This window comes from Ochotona princeps, chromosome 33 (genome assembly GCF_030435755.1).
Source record: "Ochotona princeps isolate mOchPri1 chromosome 33, mOchPri1.hap1, whole genome shotgun sequence".
Lineage (NCBI taxonomy): Eukaryota > Metazoa > Chordata > Mammalia > Lagomorpha > Ochotonidae > Ochotona > Ochotona princeps.
Genome location: NC_080864.1, coordinates 1977736 through 1995782, shown reverse-complemented (window position 1 = coordinate 1995782; position 18047 = coordinate 1977736). Strand labels below are relative to the sequence as shown.

General features: G+C 63.4%; 1 protein-coding gene across 5 annotated transcripts in view; it reads right to left on the bottom strand.

The window, feature by feature from the left end:
• Positions 1-658: 658 nt before the first annotated feature.
• Positions 659-18047, bottom strand: part of EPS15L1 (epidermal growth factor receptor pathway substrate 15 like 1) — a 52030-nt gene continuing 34641 nt past the window's right edge. The window contains exons 22-24 of one of the 5 annotated variants that reach the window (XM_058657784.1): positions 13970-14102; positions 4319-4524; positions 659-829 (exon numbers count right to left, since the gene is read on the bottom strand). In XM_058657784.1, coding sequence (XP_058513767.1) covers positions 683-829; positions 4319-4524; positions 13970-14102 — 486 coding nt within the window. In that variant the 3' untranslated portion in view covers positions 659-682. Of the gene's footprint in view, positions 830-4318; positions 4525-13969; positions 14103-18047 lie in introns of those variants that run through there. The other 4 variants (XM_058657783.1, XM_058657786.1, XM_058657785.1 and 1 more) reach the window with 4 other exon arrangements.

The following is an 18047-nucleotide window of genomic DNA, read 5'->3' as shown; positions in this document are numbered from 1 at the left end:
AGCCGGCCAGGTTCCTGGAGAGGACCTGCCCCGACCCCGAGCTCCCTGCAGACTTGCAGGCTGCTGTGGGATGAGGGGGCTTGGGTGGGCCACGTGTGACCATGAACTTGGCACTCTGCCTGCTTCTGGTCCCCCCAGGTCCTGATGGCCAGCGGCCTGGGTGTCTGCACCAGGGCCTGCCACCTGACGGCCCGTGTGGAACTTTCCGTGGGCAGCCCCGGGGGAGGGGGTGTTAGGCCATGGGGTTCCGGGTGGACTAGGCCGCCCAGCAGGTCTGCATGGAGGGGCGCGGAGAGGGCAGTTTGGAAAATTCCCAGTGCCCAGAGTCAAAAACAAAACAAGAACTCAGGTGTGTCCCCAGGCTCAGCACAGTCGCACGGCACAGCCAAGTCGGAGTAATTTAAAGAAGTTGGTTCTCACATTTCATATTAAAATATTTTATATTAATCATTCAAACTTCATATTTTTTATACAATGAATGCATACATCGCCGGGGAGGGGGTGTCTCACTGATGCGGTGTGCGGGGAGGTGGTGGTGCGATCCCTGGTGTGCCCTCCCCGGCTGTGCGCACCTTTGGGAAGGTTCTGCCTGGCTGTGGCCGTCTGCCCGAAGCGGAGCCTCCCGCCGGACCGGCCCATCCCTCACATGCCACCGCCTCCCTGGCGAGCCCAGCGCCCGCGCCTAGGCGGCCGGCATGTCGGCCTTGCTCAGCGCGATGGCCAGCTCCAGGTCTTCCTGCTCCTGCCGCCGCAGCCGCGCCAGCCGCTCCTGCTCCGCCTTCTCGCTCTCCCGCTTGGCCCATGCCAGCTGCTGCTCCTCATTGCCAAACTGCAAACGGGAAAAATGGAGCGTGGGTTACGTGGGCCCCGCTGCGGCGGCGACGACCTGGGGCTTTGCGGGATGCAGGGGGGGTGGGAATTGCGAGGCAGGGAAGCGGGGATGGCAGGGGGCGCAGCCGCTGTGTCTGTGTATGGTGGGGGGGTAGGACCAGGCAGAGGTGCCGCCCCCGCGTGCGGGCAAGCAGCGTTGGGCCTGACCTTGACTCCACAGAGAAGCCAGTGCGGTTAACCGTCCCCCAGGTCCTAGGGGACAGGCCAAGGGGGCAGCCAGCCCGGGCGCACACCCAGGGACGCGAAGCCCCTGACTTGGGCAGACAGAGCTCTGAGACCACCACGTGGGCCCAGCCCCCCACCACCCCATTTCTCCACTCTGCAAGTTTTTAAAACAATAAAGAAAAACCACCCCGGTCCTGAGCTGGGGGACTCCGAGTCACAGTGTCAGAAGAGCCACATGCACACCCCCCTGGCAGAGTAGCGCCCCCAGGAACAGGCTGGCTCCAGGGCAGACACGCGCGTGCCCTTGACACAGCACACTGCACAGCGGTGCCCGCGGACGGGGGGCCGGGTGTGACACCCTCACCCCACCCAACAGCTGGAGACACTCTGATGCCATGATGCACACCCTCAGGGCGACCAGGACACAATGTGGGCGGCAGCACGTGTGCCCGACAGACCTCCCCCAGAGGGCTTGGGCGTCGCAGGGATAGGGCAAGTCAGCGTGGTGGCCAGCGAGGGGGCAGTGACGGCCAGCTGCTTGGGAACTAGAGTGGACTCCCAGGGGGCCAGGTCATATGGGCCCACAGCTGGCCAGGACTCCCTGGAACCCGGCCCCCTGGGGTTTCTGCCCGCCCACTTCTTCCCAACACCTCCCCGGCAGGAGAGACAGGACACACACCACCGTGACGCTCCAAGAAGCTGCGCCCGGTGTAGCCGCCGGACACGGCAGCCAGGGCTCAGCCGGGCCTGCAGGGCCTCGGCTCACTGACCTGATCCAAACAGGAACCAGGCCCAAGCCATGGCCCCCCACGGCCCGCCCAGGGTCTCTGCTTCCACTCAGTCTGAGGTCCCCAGGGGACCATGCGTCCGACAGGTTCCAACAGCAGGGACTGTGCGCATGTCGCTGGCTGCCAGGCACGGTCACAGTGGTGGCGGCGAGAAGGCCTGGGGACACTGCACCGCCCCGGCACGTGGCAGGGCAGGCTGGCGGCCCTTCCCTCAGGGGCTGCTCACGGCGCCCACGCCCGCCGTTCTCGGCCTCTTAGAAGTCCACGGTCGGTGGGCTGTTGCGGGTCCTGGGGATGGAAGTGGCCCAGCCCCTCCTGCACTTGCTCCCTTGGCCTGGACCCACGTCCTTCTTGTCCCCTCACGCCCCCGGCATGGCTCAGCTGATCCAGTCCTGTGCTGGGAGACAGCCAGCTGCAGAGCGCCCACTGAGGTCCAGAGGGTCCCCAGCGTGGGTGTGCCGGCTCAAGTGCTTCTTCCACACAGACAGCCCTGTCCCTGAAGGGTGCCCGGCCCCAGGCCTCGGCTGGTCACCGTCAATACACATGGACAGCTGCCCCCACCCACCTGGACAGTGTCTGGGACTCAGGCTGCGCACTCCGACCTTATCATTTCGTATTAATGAAAAAGAACAAGCCTATAGCCTCCCCCGACAGTGTCCTGCCACAAATAGACCAAACGACAGTGGGGAAACGCCCCCCCTCCCAAGTCCCATGGGAGTGAGGCAGCCTCGGGCCGCAGCACCCACGTGCGAAGAAGCCCCACTGCCGGCTCTCCTCCTCACTGGCATCTGGCAAGCTCCCTGGCGCTCCCGGGATGGGGCATTCTGCCTCCGGCAGGTGTTGCTTCTGCCTTTGAGAGCTGACGGTCACCACGCACTATCCTGCCTGGCTGGGCTCCCTCGGAGGGTCACCGAGACCAGGGCCCAGATCTCCCCAAGAGAGCTGGGCACTTGGTGGGCTCTGAGCGGCCAGGTGTCCCCACACAGTGCACCTGTAAAGACGGAACTGGGACAAGGACTGGTATCCTATGCAAGAGCTAGTTCAAGTCCCGGTTGCTCCACTTCCCATCCAGCCCCCTGCCGATGTGCCTGTGGAAGCAGCAGAGGACGGCCCAAGTGCTGAACCCTGCAACCGCGTGGGAGACCCGGAAGAAGCTCCTGGCTCCTGGCTTCGGATCAGCTCAGCTCTGGCTGTTGCAGCCACTTGGGGAGTGAACCAGCACATGGAAGATCTTTCTCTCTCCCTCCCTTTCTGTAACTCTAAATAAATACAGATGGAACCAGGCTCTTTACAAAACAAAAAAAACCCACGGGTATACAGGAGCAAGTGCTGCAGCAGCGGGCACTGGGATGCTTCAAGGCCTGGCTCCCTGCTCAGCAGGTGCAGGCTGGCCCAGAGGGAGCAGCACGCCTGGCTTGAGCCTCGCCCCGGCTGTGGAGCTGGGCTGGGGGAGCGAGCCAGTACGTGGCAAAGCTTTCTGCTACTCTTTCAAATAAATATTAAAAAAAAAAAATAGGTCCCTACATGTGGCACACAGGTGACTCTGGGAAGTCAGGGCTGGCAGTGGCTCTCGGGTCGGGGTCCAGCGGGCAGAGCAGGAGGCGAGGACGGCCACGCAGGTTGTGGGATCCCAGCGGTGGCTCTCAGGGATCCAGTGGGCGGAGCAGGAGGCGAGGACGGCCACGCAGGTTGTGGGACCCCAGCGGTGGCTCTCAGGGATCCAGTGGGCGGCGCAGGAGGCGAGGACGGCCACGCAGGCTGTGGGACCCCAGTGGCTTCTGACATAACAAGGTGCTTCTCTTGGCCAAATATTTTACTGATTCCTGCTTGCCTGTCCCAGGTCCAAGTGGCTGTGCCAGGTCAGGCATCACTGCTGCCAGAGTGGCCGTGCTGGCTCAGGTGTCCCTGCTGCCAGTGGTCTGTGCTGCACGTTCCGTGGGCAGATCAAACTGTTTTTCGCACAGGTGGCGGCCTGGGCCTTCCAGCCGCGCTCCCTGCCGGGCGGAGTTCCAACAGACACCTAAGGGGCGTGGGGGCTGGGCTGACGACGGCACCCTAGCATCACTTCTGCACTCTTGGTGATGGCCTGCGTCAGAGTTGGTCATCTTGGCCGTCTGGATGCGATGAGGAGACACAGGAGACACCATGGCCCTTGCGGGGGAGTGACGGGAGGAGGGCACGCAGGTGCGGGTGGGACGACGGGGGTCCCGCCCGCAGGCTCGGAGGGGGAAAACAAGTCCTGCTCATTCAGCGTCCGGACTCTGGGTCTTTTTATTGCAAACACTTTTCCTTACACAAGTGGCAGGCACAGAATAAATAACTCGAGGCGCGAGGAACCGAGGGACGGAAGCAGCCGGTTGGGGTGGGCGTGGGGGGAGGGGGCACAAAAACCAAACCATCCCCCCAACCATCCCCCCAGCTGCAAGCGGAGGGCGGGAGGTGGCGCAGGGCGCAGGGGTGGGAGTTCAACTTACAGAAGCCAAGTCTGCAAAGGCCGAGGAGGCCGCCTTGGGGGCCTTGGCTGGAGAGGAGGGGACAAAGGGGTCTTTTCCACTAAACGGGTCCCCAAACCCCTGCTGATTTTGGAAGGGGTCGCCGCTGTCGGCCCCGAGTGGCTGGAACGGGTCGGGGGCCTCGGCAAAGTCTGCAGAGCCAAGCTGGCTTACGGGCGTACTTTTACCTAGAAAGTTCAGGAGAGAGGGAGGGAAGAGAGAGAGAGAGAGAGAGAGAGAGAGAGAGGCAGTGGAGGAGGAAAACAAAACAGAAGCACACGTTACTTGCCACGAGCAGAGAGCAGAGGAGCCCCTGGGTGGGGTGTGGCTGGCGGGAAGACACACGCATCCCCTGGTGATGGCGACAGCACACACATGTACACCCATGCACGTGGGAGCCGCGGGGACACACAGCACAGACGGGGCAACGAGGGGGACCACGCAGGGAAGACACGGCACGCTACCAACCCAGGGCCAGCGAGCCAGACACGCCACACCTGCCAGCCACGTCCACGGCAAACACAGCATTTCTAGGCCAACCGTGCAGCGGGACGCACAAATGCACCGCTCCCTTCCCTAACCCGGTGGCTGCAGACCCTCTGCCCACCTCCGTTTCACCTCTCCCCATCGGGTGCACGCAGGGACCCCCAAGGCGCGTGGGTCCCTGCGAGGCACAGCTTGACAGAAGGCCAGAGACAGGGGGACCTACAGGGGTGGGGCCGGCTGGGGAGGTCTGCCAAGTGCTGGAACATTCCACCAGGGACTGGGACGGACCTGCTTAGCGACGGGGAGATCGTGGGTCAGTCTGAGGGCAGGGCGGCCAGCACCGTCACAGCGCCCACCTGCGGGCCAGACCACCTCTTCAGGCCCGGCTGACCCATCCCTACACCCCCAGCCACGTACCTGAGGGCCTTGGGTGTCCCCACAGACCCCAGGGAAGGACGCAGCCTGAGCCTGCCCTGAGCTCCTCGTTGGGGGGCGCTAAGCCAGGTGATACCCCATGGGCACAGTGCTCCCCCAGAGGCTCCAGTGAGCCCGTCACAGCCCCTGGCCATCCCTGTGCAGTCCTCAGTGCCAACATGACCTTGCCAGGCACTGGGCCACCTGTCCTGACCGGCCTGGCCACAGCCAGCTATCAGGCCAGTACACAGATTCAATACAGTACACTACTGTACCCCACTTCCCTCCGGCTGGGAAGAACCCCGAGATCTGCACGGCCTTCATCTTGCAGTCCCAGGTCCTAGCTGTACCCGCTTCCCTGGCAGTGCCCCGTGAGGAGCCGGCCCCCAGCCCATCCTGCCGGCTGCCCTGGCCTGTTTCCTAATCCAGGACGGAGGGCTGTGGTGTGGAGTCATCACGGAGGGTGGGGGCGTCTTCCTAGGAGGGGATAGGAGGATGCTCACACACACACACACACACACACAGGACAGAACAAGACCCACAGGTGCCTGCAGGGACTGCTGCCTGGTGGAATACCGCAGACGCGGTCCAGAGGCAGGCCTGCGGGAGCCGACGGGGAGGGCGCAGACTGGGCGCTGGGGCGCCAGCGGCATGGCAGGCCGGCCCTTGGCCCCATCCCACATCTGGGCCACCTGGGTCTACACTCGCTGGCTCACAGGGGCCTTACTGCAGGAACCCGGCCCTGCCGCCCCAACACGACGCTGGGAAACGGCGACTGTTAGCACGAAACCGGGGCACGGCGCTGCTCCCCTTGTTTGCAGAGGAAAAAAAAAAAAAAACAAACGGCTCTTTCTCGGTTGTCTTTACTTGCAAAAATGCTTCGTGCACAGGGGCAGGGCTGGCGGAGCTCACGGCGAACACCCCTGGCTTGCGCCCGGGCTGCCAAAGGGAAGCTGGGGGGCGGGGGTGCCCTGGTACCCCCGGCTTCCCACTCCTCACACCGCTTATTTTTAGCTGTGTTTAGCTGTGTTTTCTTGAACATTCTGGGTCTAGTTCCTGCTTTTATGTAACCGCTTCTGCTAGCTCCTCGCTCGGCTCTGTGATTTTTGTGAGGCGCGGCTTATCTCGAACGTGACAAACTTGACTTAGTCCTCTGCCTCTGGGTCTCCGGAGCTAACGCAGCCCAGGAGGCAAGCCGTGCTGGGGGCGAGGTGTGTCCCCCTGCCCCAGCCCAGGGCTGCCAGGGATGCCAGCCAGGGGACGTCTTTGCTGGGGCATGGCCCAGAAGCACAGTGACCCCCGGGATCATTCCCGAGTACCTGTGTGGATAAAGACAGGGAACTTGGGGGGCTCCCTGGGTGGGGGTGGGGGTGCAGGCCCCTCCCTGACAAGCAGGAGAGGAATACAGGCTTGAAGGCAAAATAGGCCTTATTTTCAAACCACAGAAGTTTCAACAGTTACCCAAGCGGTGTACCGAAACCACACACAAGACTGACTTTAGCAAAAAACAGTAAGAACCCAATGGTTTACCACAGCGTGCTGCTTTTTGGTTTTTTGTTTTTTTTAAAGAAAAGAAAAGAAGAAAAAGCGAGCAAGAAGAGGGGTCTTGGGGGCGGGGCCCACCCTAGCAGCGCCCGCGCCCTCTCCTGCCACGCGCTGCGGCCGGCCGGCCGGTGGGACTCAGCAGGCCACATGGCCTGCACTGCTTTTCAGGAAACTGCGTGAAGGGCGCCCGGCGAGTCGGGATACAGAAAAACAAAAACAAAAGCAGAATAAAAACCCACTGCAATAGAATTTAAAATAAGAGAAACAAAGCAAAGAGTGGCAGGGCCCCAGCAGGCAAGCCCTGCAGTCAGCAGCCACGACCAGCGCCGGGCAGTGGGCATGGCCAGCACTGGGCAGTGGTGGGGACAGCCAGCACTGGGCGAGGGGTAGGAGGCCATGGCCGGCACTGGGCAGGGGGGCCATGGCCAGTACGGGGTGGGGGAGGCCCATGGGCAGCACAGGGCGGGGCCATGGTGGCAGGAGCCACCGGCCATAGCCAGCATGGGGGCGCGGTCAGGCGGCCACGGTCAGCACTGGGGTGGGGGCAGGCCACGGCCAGCACTGGCAGCCCGGCGCGGTGGGGTGGTGGGGTAATTCTCTCCCTGTGAGTCCTTCACATGGGAGGCGACGCAGGATCCAGTAGGAACATCCCTGACTCACACTCCACAAAGGGGGCAGGTGTGTGTGTGGGCGCATCGGACTCTTCCCTCCTGGCCTCCAATTCCTTGGCTGGAAACAAAACACACACCCTGAGGTTTGTGTCATGGCAGCTGCCCCACCTTAGCCATCGGCCCGTGCCCCACGGCACACTGTGCAGGGTCCCGCCATCGGCCAGCCTCCACGACACCCATGTGACTGCCGGGCTAATTCGAGTCACACCTCATGTGGGGCTAAGATGCGGGCAAGGCCTGTTCACAGAGGACTGTGTCCCCTGCTTCCCTACCCCGTGAGCAAAAACACTTTGCAACAGGAGGGCTGCAGAGAAGAAAACCAAACAGAACGGGTCCTGCCTGGAGCCCGACTTTGTCATCACACGTCGCTGCCTGGGGGCGGGCACATCCCAACCTGCCGCCCACTCCTGGCCTGGTCAGCGACATACACGCCGGCTGATGGACGGGCAGGCAAGGGGGGCCTGCGGCAGCCCTGCCCTCCTGCACATGTGCTGAGGAGGCAAGCCTTCCAGATCAAAGCTGTGCCAAGCAGCCCGGCCCTGTGAGATAAGAATCTGAGGTCCCCGCAATCGCAACGTGGAGATTTTCCACTAAAAATATTTACCAAATTTCAAGAACAATCGGCTGAACGCATTGAAGGGGGACAGGATGAGGTTTGGCGCTGAGCTGTTGAGAAGCGCTCGGTGAACACTATCACCCACCTGCTGTCGATGCACCCCACCCCCCGCCAGGGCTGTGCAAGGGTGGGCAGGGGCCGTGGTCGCCTCCCGGGGCCCAGCAACCCAGACCTGGGGAGGAATGGGAGTGTGCAACGCGAGGGGCTCCTGGGACAGTTCCACAGGGGCTAGGCTCCCTGCACGATGTGGAAATGGGTTTGCAGAGCGCGAGTGAGGCTTTGCAGAGAACAGTAACGGTGGACTGTAAGGGACTCCGCGGACCCCATGTGTCTCAAGGGATTCTTCAGGGGTGGCGCTGTCCACAGCGGCTGGGCAGGACTTCAGGGAGCCGGCCGCAGCTCCTCCTACCTGCAGCACGATGCCACAAGGGCACCTGGGCAGAGAGCAGTGGGCACCGGATCTGCACACAGCCGACTTGCACAGAAGGGGGTGCCACTGGGGGTGGGGCTGGGTCCTGCGGGCAGGGGGCGAGAGAAGCCCAGGGAGGGGCACTTACCCAGGTCTCTCAAAGGGGACAGAGGGGAGGGCCAGTGCATTGGCTCAACTGGCTAATCCCCCACCTGCACATGCCAGCATATGGGCGCTGGTTCTAATCCCAGCTGCTCCACTTCCCACCCAGCTCCCCGCCTGTGGCCTGGGAAAGCAGCGGAGGACGGCCCAAAGCCTCGGGACCCTGAACCCGCGTGGGAGACCTGGAAGAGGCTCCTGGTTTTGGATCGGCTCAGCTCCAGCTGTTGCAGCCACATGGGGAGTGAACCAGTAGATGGAAGATATTTCTACCTCTCTGTGTAAATCTGCCTTTCCAGTAAAAATTAACACACCTTTAATAAAAAGCAGGGAGACAGAGGGAAGCTGACAGGTGGGGCGCCCCACAGGGGGTGCAGCAGCCTGCATCCCTCTGCACAGGCTCTTTGTCTCTCTGCAGGTGAAGGCCTTGGGGAGGCCAGGAGGAGGCTGGGGCAGCACGGGGCAAGATGCGGGAGACCTGTCTCTCCGGGGCTGCACCTGTCTGTCAGGGCCCCCGGATGCCTGGCCCTGACCCTGACCTGGGCGTTTGCACCCCACTGAACTCCAGGTGACAATTGAGCCACACGACACCCACTCAGTCGGCCCTGCTGGGGACAGAGGGTGGGTGTGCGTGCCTAGATAGGCAAATGCTACTATTTTCAAACCTGGTTGATTTGACAGGTGAGAAATGAGCAAAACCAGCAAGCTGCCTGCAGGCAGATCACGCCCGACCCCTGGGTGGCCGGGGACATGGCCTTCTCCAACCAAGTGGCCCTTTCCGGGGCCAGGGGGCAGCCTCTGGCCACGGGTCCCATCCAGCAGAGGTTGGGGGGCACCTCCAGGCTGGGTGGCACCCCCCTACAGTCTTCCAAGCGCCTGGCACTGGAGGGACCACCCTTCCCATCCTGACGCTGTGCCCGCAACCCACCCGGTTATCTCTCTCAGATCATCGTGGGAACGGAATTCAAGTAGTTAAGTTAAGGGCTGAGGTGCTAACCACACGGCTCAAGGAAAGATGCCATTTTACAAGTGGATCTTAAGCAACCAACAGGAGGTTTCAGGGCCCAGTTGGCAGGCGGCGAGGCCAGCGGCACACAGCTTGGTGTCATTCAGGAATGCAGCTTCCTCTGGGACCCTGCCCCACGCGCTCCCTCCGCCTGCCTGCCGCGTGGGCTCCCTTGGGGAAGCCCTTAGAGAGCCTCTCGCCCTCAACGGGGATGCCAGCGTGGTGGCACCTCGTGCAAAGCACAATCAGGTCACACTGCAGGCAGAAGTGTGCACCTCGCTGCCACTCACGGGAGGGGTGCGGGCTGGGACCACGCGCCTGCGTGAGCGGTCCCCAGAAGGCCCATTGCCTCGGGAAGAGGTTAAAGGTTACTGGCTGGTTAGCCGGGGCCACCCGGGCGCTGCGGGAACCGCAAGGCAGGGCTGCGCTGGCAGGAAGTGGCAGGGTGGGGCCGGGTCGCAGGGTCCTACTATCAGAGCAGGGCCTGCGGCCCAATCACTGACACCCACACAGCCATTTCCTGTGCTTAAAAAAAAAAATCTGTTTCTCTCTGTGCAAATCAACAACTTTTACCTAGAAACTCCGCGGCAGTGAGCGGCGGTGAGCTCTGACTGATTTCCATCTCGGGCCGTTGCAGAAAATACACCGTTGTTTACCTGGGGGAGGCGTGTGCCCGTGCCGGCTCCAACCGACAAGTTTCGGAGGCCGCCTGTTTTGCATCTGCCTGAAGGAAACCAGGTTTTCTCGGGTCCCAACCAAGACACCTGCCAGCTAGTTAGTACCTTGATAGACCTTTCTAGAAAAAGACCTCCAGGCACAGAGCGCTTGGGCAAGCAGAACAGGACAACCCCTGGTCCGCCTCCTGGTCCCCCAGGGCACTCTGTGGCTGGGACTGGGGGATAGGAACAGCAGGGGGCCCCAGTGTGCCCCCAGGACCCTTGGGGAGCCTGGTCTCTTCCCATGGCAGCCTGTGCAGGTGAGGGCCACCTCCAAGGGCACCGCCAGCTCCCTGCCAGGGCACCGGGTGAGGCAGAAGCCGGTGACGGCCTCTGGAGAGGGGTCAAGATCTCCCCCTCTGTCAGATAACAAACACGCGAAGTGCAGGCCAAAGGCACGGAAGAGTAGCTCCGTTTTGGTGCAGCCAAGCCTTGAAATCCACCAACTGTCCACAACACGCATGGCCCCTGGGTACCCTGCAGGTGCCCCAGTGTGGACTTCCAGTTTGTGGCACCACAATCAAGCCATCTATATTTGCACTCTTCCAGGAACACCCTGAAGGGCCCTGCCCGTGTGGCCCCTGATTATCTTTCTGCCCATCAGACCTCGATCGAGCTGTGAACAAAACACAAGTGGCTCTCACAGAGCCTTGGTGGCTGCAGCCTCGGGGACCCAAACGCTGTGACTCAGACCCAAACCCGCATGTGCACTTATGCAGCCGCGACCCCAGGGACCCCGACACTGTCCTGCCAGCCCAGCTTCCCACGGGCTGACGCTGCAACACAGATGATCCCAGCACACCTGCACGCCTGCGGGGAATGGGCTCCTGCGAAACCCTGCACAGAACCAGCCGTCAGCCCTGCACGGAACCGGCCGCCAGGCCCCACACAGAACCAGCCTCCAGGCCCCACACAGAACTGGCCACCAGGCCCTGCACAGAACCAGCAGCTGGGATTGTGCCTCGTTCTCTTGGGGGACACGCACCTTAAGGGAGGAGGAACTTGGGTCCTGGTCCCTGGTGTGGGCCTTGGGGACCTGGCCAGGTGCCTGACATGCCTTCCAGGGGACCAGCAGCAGGACCGCATCTGCAGGTGTCCCTTACAGGTATGGGTCCCTGGCTGCAGAAGCCATGGGCAGGCAGCCTCAGACACTCCTGTCATGCGCGGGCTCCACTGGCGAGGGCAGAGATGGAGCGGGCAGCAAAGCTGTGCAGGCCGGACAAGCGCCGCAGGGAGGAGGGACGGGGCAGGCGGCGTACACGGGACAGGGGCTCGGGGACAAGGCAGCACACACACATACTCTGTCTCTGCTGCGCACACGGCTACCCGTGCCCACTTCACGCCCTCCCGTCCCTGCTCAGCCATGCCAACACTCCCCTGGCATGCACACGGCCCCTAACAACAGACAGCACAGCTACGTCAAGGCGCCCACTGCCACACGGCCTCCCTGAGCAGGCTGGGCGGCAGGCCAGGAAAGCACGCCCCCTCCTCACCAAGCCGGGGAGGTCCCGCGTTTCCATAAGGAGGCAAACCCAGGTGTCGGATCGGCCGCTTCCCACCTTAACCGAGCCAGTTCCCCAGCAGGCTGCCTCTGTCACTCAGGTTGGCCTACCCCAGAGGTGAGGAGCCCGGCCGGGGGCCTGTGCATGGGAAGCAGGCCCCGAGTGGTGCTCGCATGGGCACCCATCGTTAAGGTCCAGCACAGGGTGGCCAATGTCCTTTGCAATCCCCCATCAGAGAGACAGATGTCGCCTCCCCACGCACAAATCATCCGAAACACGACTCAGGACAAGGCCAAGTGCAGGTACGCCAGCAGTGCTGGGTGTTAGTGTGCAGCCACGGCGGGCGGCATGCCGGGAGCTGACAGAGGTCCACGCCTGCACCTACCACCCAGCAGCGTGTACAGTGCGGAGGCGTCCGGCTTGGACACAGCTTCTGTACAAAAGAACCAACCGAGAGAGGGGCTCAGGCCTCGGCACGCTTCTGGAAGATGCTGTCCGGGCACCCGCCCCTTCCCTCCACGGTGGGCTTCTCGCCTCTGCTGGGGAGTTAGGTGACAGGTCACCAGGGAGAGACTTGGGCCTGCTGTGTGGCCTGGATGGCGCTCAAGGCCTTCCTTACTTCCTGCTCCGCTTGCTGCAAATGGGCATTGTGCTGCCCGCCCAGGCTCATGGGTATCAACTGGACGGGCGAGATGAAAGCTGTGGAAGATTCAGGCTCTGTGTGTGTGCGTGTGTGTGTGCTGCGCAGCTGGTCCCTCCCCTGCTGCCATGTGTGTGTGTGTGCTGGGCAGCTGGCCCTTCCCCTGCCACAGGACAACAACTGACCCAAAGCCCCCGGCCCCATAGGAGAGCCCGCTCACACCCTGGCTGCTGCCATCTAACTGAACCAGGGGAGGCAGTGGTTGTGGGGGCTGGCGCAGGGAGACCCAGGGCAGAGGACAGCCTGGGAGAATTCTAGAGCAGACCCCCAGCTGGGCTCAGGCAGGTGGGGGAAGCTGCACAGGCGCTGAACAGGGGAGTTCCTCCCTGGGGCCCAGCCAGGGCCATGCGGTCGGCAGGCAGGTGCAGTCCCATGCAAACATGTGCACGCCTGCGTGTAAGTGCCCTGGGCGTGCACACGTGGGCACACCTGGGTGCCCCCTGCATGTCTGTGCAGCTGTGTGCACGTGACTGGGTGTCTGTGCAGGCAACACGTGCACGGGAGAAGGCCGTGTGCTGGCGGGAGGCAGTCGGCTCCCGTGCACAGGGCCACACCCGCCCACTGGGATATTGTCCTCGGGCCCTGGGAGCCGCAGCTGCCGTGAGGAGGGGGTGGGTCTTCGTGCTAACAGCCCCTGCTGTGTGGCTCAGGGGAGTCACTGCCTTACCACCCCCCACAGAAGGCTGCCAGCACAGCGGGGCTCCCTGGCCCCCTCCCGAGATAAAGGCCTGGACAGCGCAGGTGACAGCAGGGGGAGGGGTAGTGTTTCCAAATAATAGCTTCCTCTCTGCTTATCTCTACCGACAGGCGGGCCACGTGCAGGAAGCCTGGCCACGGAGGCGGCGAGCTGGACACACGGCCCTGGGGCAGCACGGATGCCACGGCCATGAAGCAGAGCCCAGGCCAGGTGTCAAGGAAGCCCCAAGTTCTGGCTGCAAAGTGGACAGCATCTTCCTTCAGAGCAGTTGCTGGACACAACTGGGAGGAGGTGGGGCCACAGGAGGGCACCCTGGCCAGGCCTGTGGGCTCCGACAGAGCCCGGCACCCCAGGCAAGACACGTGTACTGCACACACACACACACACTGCGCTTGCCCCACGGCACACAGAGGGGACGCCCGTTCGCTCTGTGTGCACGCCCCCGGCACCTGCCCTGCTCCAGGCTGGCCTGACACCACGGGGCCCATATCCCCACATCGCACTCGCCCCCAGCTGGGCTGAGACCACAAGGCCCGTGTCCCCACACTACACTCGCCCCACGGTACGCGGAGGGGACAGGACGCCCCCTGGCTCTGCATACATGCCCCCCGGCGCCTGCCCTGCTCCAGGCTGGGCTGAGACCACAGGGCCCACATCCCCACACCGTGCAGCTGGGCAGGTAGGCCGCTGCGAGAGAAGCAAGCGTACTGACCGCTGGGCGGCTTAGGCCGTGGCGGAGCAGGTTTCTTCGGAAGCAGAGCGGGAGTGTCCTGTTTACTTTTAAAGGGGTCATCTGGGAATCCGGCCCCTGCCACGGAGGACGTGAAAGGCCCGGAGGATGGGGGCTGCAAGAGAGGACACGAAAAAGAGGCAAAATAGTTGTTAACGCCAGAGCGCCCCACGCCAGCCAGGCCCACAATGTGAAAGTCATTAACACCAGAGCGCCCCATGCCGGCCAGGCCCACAACGTGAACCCAGAGCGTCCCATCCGGCCGGGCCCACGATGTGAAAGTCATTAACACCAGAGCGCCCCACGCCAGCCAGGCCCACAACATGAACCCAAAGCACCCTACACCAGCCAGGCCCACAACATGAACCCAGAGCGCCCCACGCCAGCCAGGCCCACGACGTGAAAGTCATTAACACCAGAGCGCCCCATGCCAGCCAGGCCCACGACGTGAACCCAGAGCGCCCCACGCCGGCCAGGGCCACAACATGACAGTCATTAACGCCATGGCGCCCCACGCCAGCTGGGCCCATGACACGCCTGGCTCTGCTCACTGCCAGGGAGGAGGGCAGGTTAAGGCACCCCAAACACGCAGCCTCTGACAGTGGCCCTGTGACAGAGGAGGGCACCGACTCCTGCACTGTGCATGTAGTCTCGAGGGCCCACCTCGGCTCCCACGCTGGCTGCGGGCTCGGCGTGGACCCTGTGACCCATCTCCCTGAGAGCCATCACTCACTACCCTCGGTCAGTGACGGGGGCTGCTGCTGCGGGCACAGCGACCCCTCGCATGCCCAGGCCTGCCCCTGGCTGTGGCCACAGCCACACTGCCTCCATGGCTGCTGACCCCTCTGGCCTGGACCTGCACCAGCCTCGTCTCTTCTCTCCCAACGCTGGCATCCTGCACGGTCTCAAGCCCCAGGCAGGACGCTGCAGTCCAATGGCTAAGTAAGGGCTACCGGCCGGCAGGCACATGAACAATGAGCAGGCAACCGGCATACAGGCAAGGTGCACTGTGGGCCATGCCCACGCCTCGCCGGGGCATGGGGGAGAGGGGCTGAGGGGGAGGAGAGCAGGAGAGTTGACTGGGAAGAGGGGGTAGAGAGGACACCCCTCTCTGGACCTCAATGTGCACCGCACCCTTGGCCGGACCCCAAGGCAGAGCCTGGGCAACAAGGATTTGCAAGATGAAGATTTAGCCACTGGGTTATTGCACTAGGCCCTCCTCCGGCTTATCTTAAAAGTGTCCAGCACAGCCCTGGGGGCTCTTGGGATAAAGGAATTGCACCAGATGGAACAGAAGGGTCGAAGCCCAGCTCTGAACCACCAGTGCACTCTGGGTTGCATGGCCAGGTACTCCCTGAAAACGCACCTGGAGAGGGGGGCACAGCGCCACTCCAGGCCAGGAGGAATCTAGAAGCATCCCCCTGGGTGGGAGTGGCACTGCACGGGGCCAGGTCGCTGGCTGTGACCTGCCTTGGCAGGCTGAGCAGGCACTGCCGCCCCACCCTGCTCACAGGGGAAACGCTGGCGATGTTTTCAAAAACTACGCAAAGAGAAAACCCAAAAACATACTCACACACACCTTCTTGCCACTTTACTTTCATTTCCTTTGGCATTTTATTTATACCCTTGGTGTTGTTCTTGAAAACCAGAAAAGCAACCAAGAAGAAAAAACAGCATCAGCTCGAGGTGGCCGGTTCCCAGCTGCGCGGAGCCCCAGAGGCACGGCCCCATGCCCCACAGTCCTGCATCCCTGGCCAGCCCCAGAGGCACGGCCCCATGCCCCACAGTCCTGCATCCCTGGCCAGCCCCAGAGGCACGGCCCCACGCCCCACAGTCCTACATCCCTGGCCAGCCCCAGAGGCACGGCCCCATGCCCCACAGTCCTACATCCCTGGCCAGCCCCAGAGGCACGGCCCCATGCCCCACAGTCCTACATCCCTGGCCAGCCCCAGAGGCACGGCCCCACGCCCCACAGTCCTGCATCCCTGGCCAGCCCCAGAGGCACGGCCCCACGCCCCACAGTCCTACATCCCTGGCCAGCCCCAGAGGCACGGCCCCATGCCCCACAGTCCTACATCCCTGGCCAGCCCCAGAGGCACGGCCCCATGCCCCACAGTCCTACATCCCTGGCCAGCCCCATAGGCACGGCCCCATGCCCCACAGTCCTACATCCCTGGCCAGCCCCATAGGCACGGCCCCATGCCCCACAGTCCTACATCCCTGGCCAGCCCCAGAGGCACGGCCCACGCCCCACAGTCCTACATCCCTGGCCAGCCCCAGAGGCACGGCCCCACGCCCCACAGTCCTACATCCCTGGCCAGCCCCAGAGGCACGGCCCCACGCCCCACAGTCCTACATCCCTGGCCAGCCCCATAGGCACGGCCCCATGCCCCACAGTCCTACATCCCTGGCCAGCCCCATAGGCACGGCCTCACGCCCCCACGCCCCCACGCCCCCAGTCAGCTCCATAGGCACAGACCCACGCCCCCACAGCCCCACGCCCCCACACTCCCATGTCCCCAGCCAGCTCCATAGGCACGGACCCACGCCTCCACACCCCCACACCCCCACACCCCCACGGCCCCAGCCAGGTCCATAGGCACGGACCCACGCCCCCCACACCCCCAGCCGGCTCCATAGGCACGGCCCCACGCCCCCAGCCAGCTCCATAGGCATGGACCCACGCTCCCACGGCTGGTTCCATAGGCACGGACCCACACCTCCACGGCCCCGGACGGCTCCACAGGCATGGCCCCACACCCCCAAGGCCCTGGACGGCTCCACAGGCACGGCCCCACGCCCCCATGGCCGCGGACAGCCCCAGCCCAGCCCCGTGCCCCCCACAGCCCTGGCCAGCTCTAGTCCAGCCCTGCGCCCCCACAGCCCCTCACCAGGGGCAGAGAGAGGAGACGGTGGCCTGAGCAGACTCCCAGAACAGGCGGCGGTTCCAGGGTTCGAGGCTCTGATGTGTAGCTGTGTGTGGCACTGCAGGGGAGCCCTGTGCCCTGCACAGCAAGTGAGACTGATGGCACCTATGTGTGCCAAGTCTGGGGATGCCCCCAGAAAGCGGAAAACACAACCATAGGGGAAGCAGGCAGAGAGGCAGGGAAGGGCTGGGCTGCCGAGGAGGACGGAGGTGGGGCTGGGCCGGGGTGTACCCAGCAGGCACTGCTCGGTCCACACTCGAGAATCACTGTGAGCAGGCCGCCCTGCTGCAGCTGTCTAAGACACGCATCCCGGCGGCCTCCGTAGAGGTGGTTCTAGAAACAGGTCCGGGCTCCAGCCACTGCTGCGCTTCCTTATGGCCGAGGAGTTCAGACTCAACCTCTGGGCCAGCCTAGCGGCCACAGGGCAGGAGCAAGAGCCTGGGAGCTGGCCCCCTCCCTGGGACGCTGCTGCCCCCGTGTGGCCGCGAGCTCTGATTTTAGGGGCCCCTTTTGCAGCAGCCACAGCGGAGTCCTGGGCAGGAGGAGCTGTGGGGGCTGCCACCCCGCCCCGCGCCCAAGGGCCTGCCACACTGCCTCCCACATACTGCTCCGACAACCCAACATCAGCCCAGATGCTTCTCCAAAGCCCTGTGCTACCATACAGTGCCACTGCAGCCAAACACGCACAGAACAACTGGCTCTGAGGGCGAGCGGGCCGGCAAGACGCTGTGCACAGGTGCTGCGGGGCACCCAGAGGCCCCAAGCCGGGGTCTGAGCTCCCACGGTTCCACAGGCATGGACACAGCCAAGCAGGGGACAATTCCCAAAGGACAGCAAAGAGGGACCACTACAGTATGCCTCTTGTCACCCACACACAAAGCCACAGCTATGGACACGGCGGTCCTATCGCCTTCGGAGCCCAAGCCCACACGGGGGAGCTGGCCTCAGCCCCTGCCTGCAGCGCTGGCAGCCCCTATAGCACCTGCTCAGCTCCCAGCTAACATGCCAGGAATGCAGCAGCCAGACTGCCCAACGCAGTGGGCCCCTGTGGGGATCTGGATGGGGCGCCAGGCTCCTGTTCTGGATTAGCAGGTAGAGCATCTTGGTCTGACTGTGAGACAACTCACGCTGTG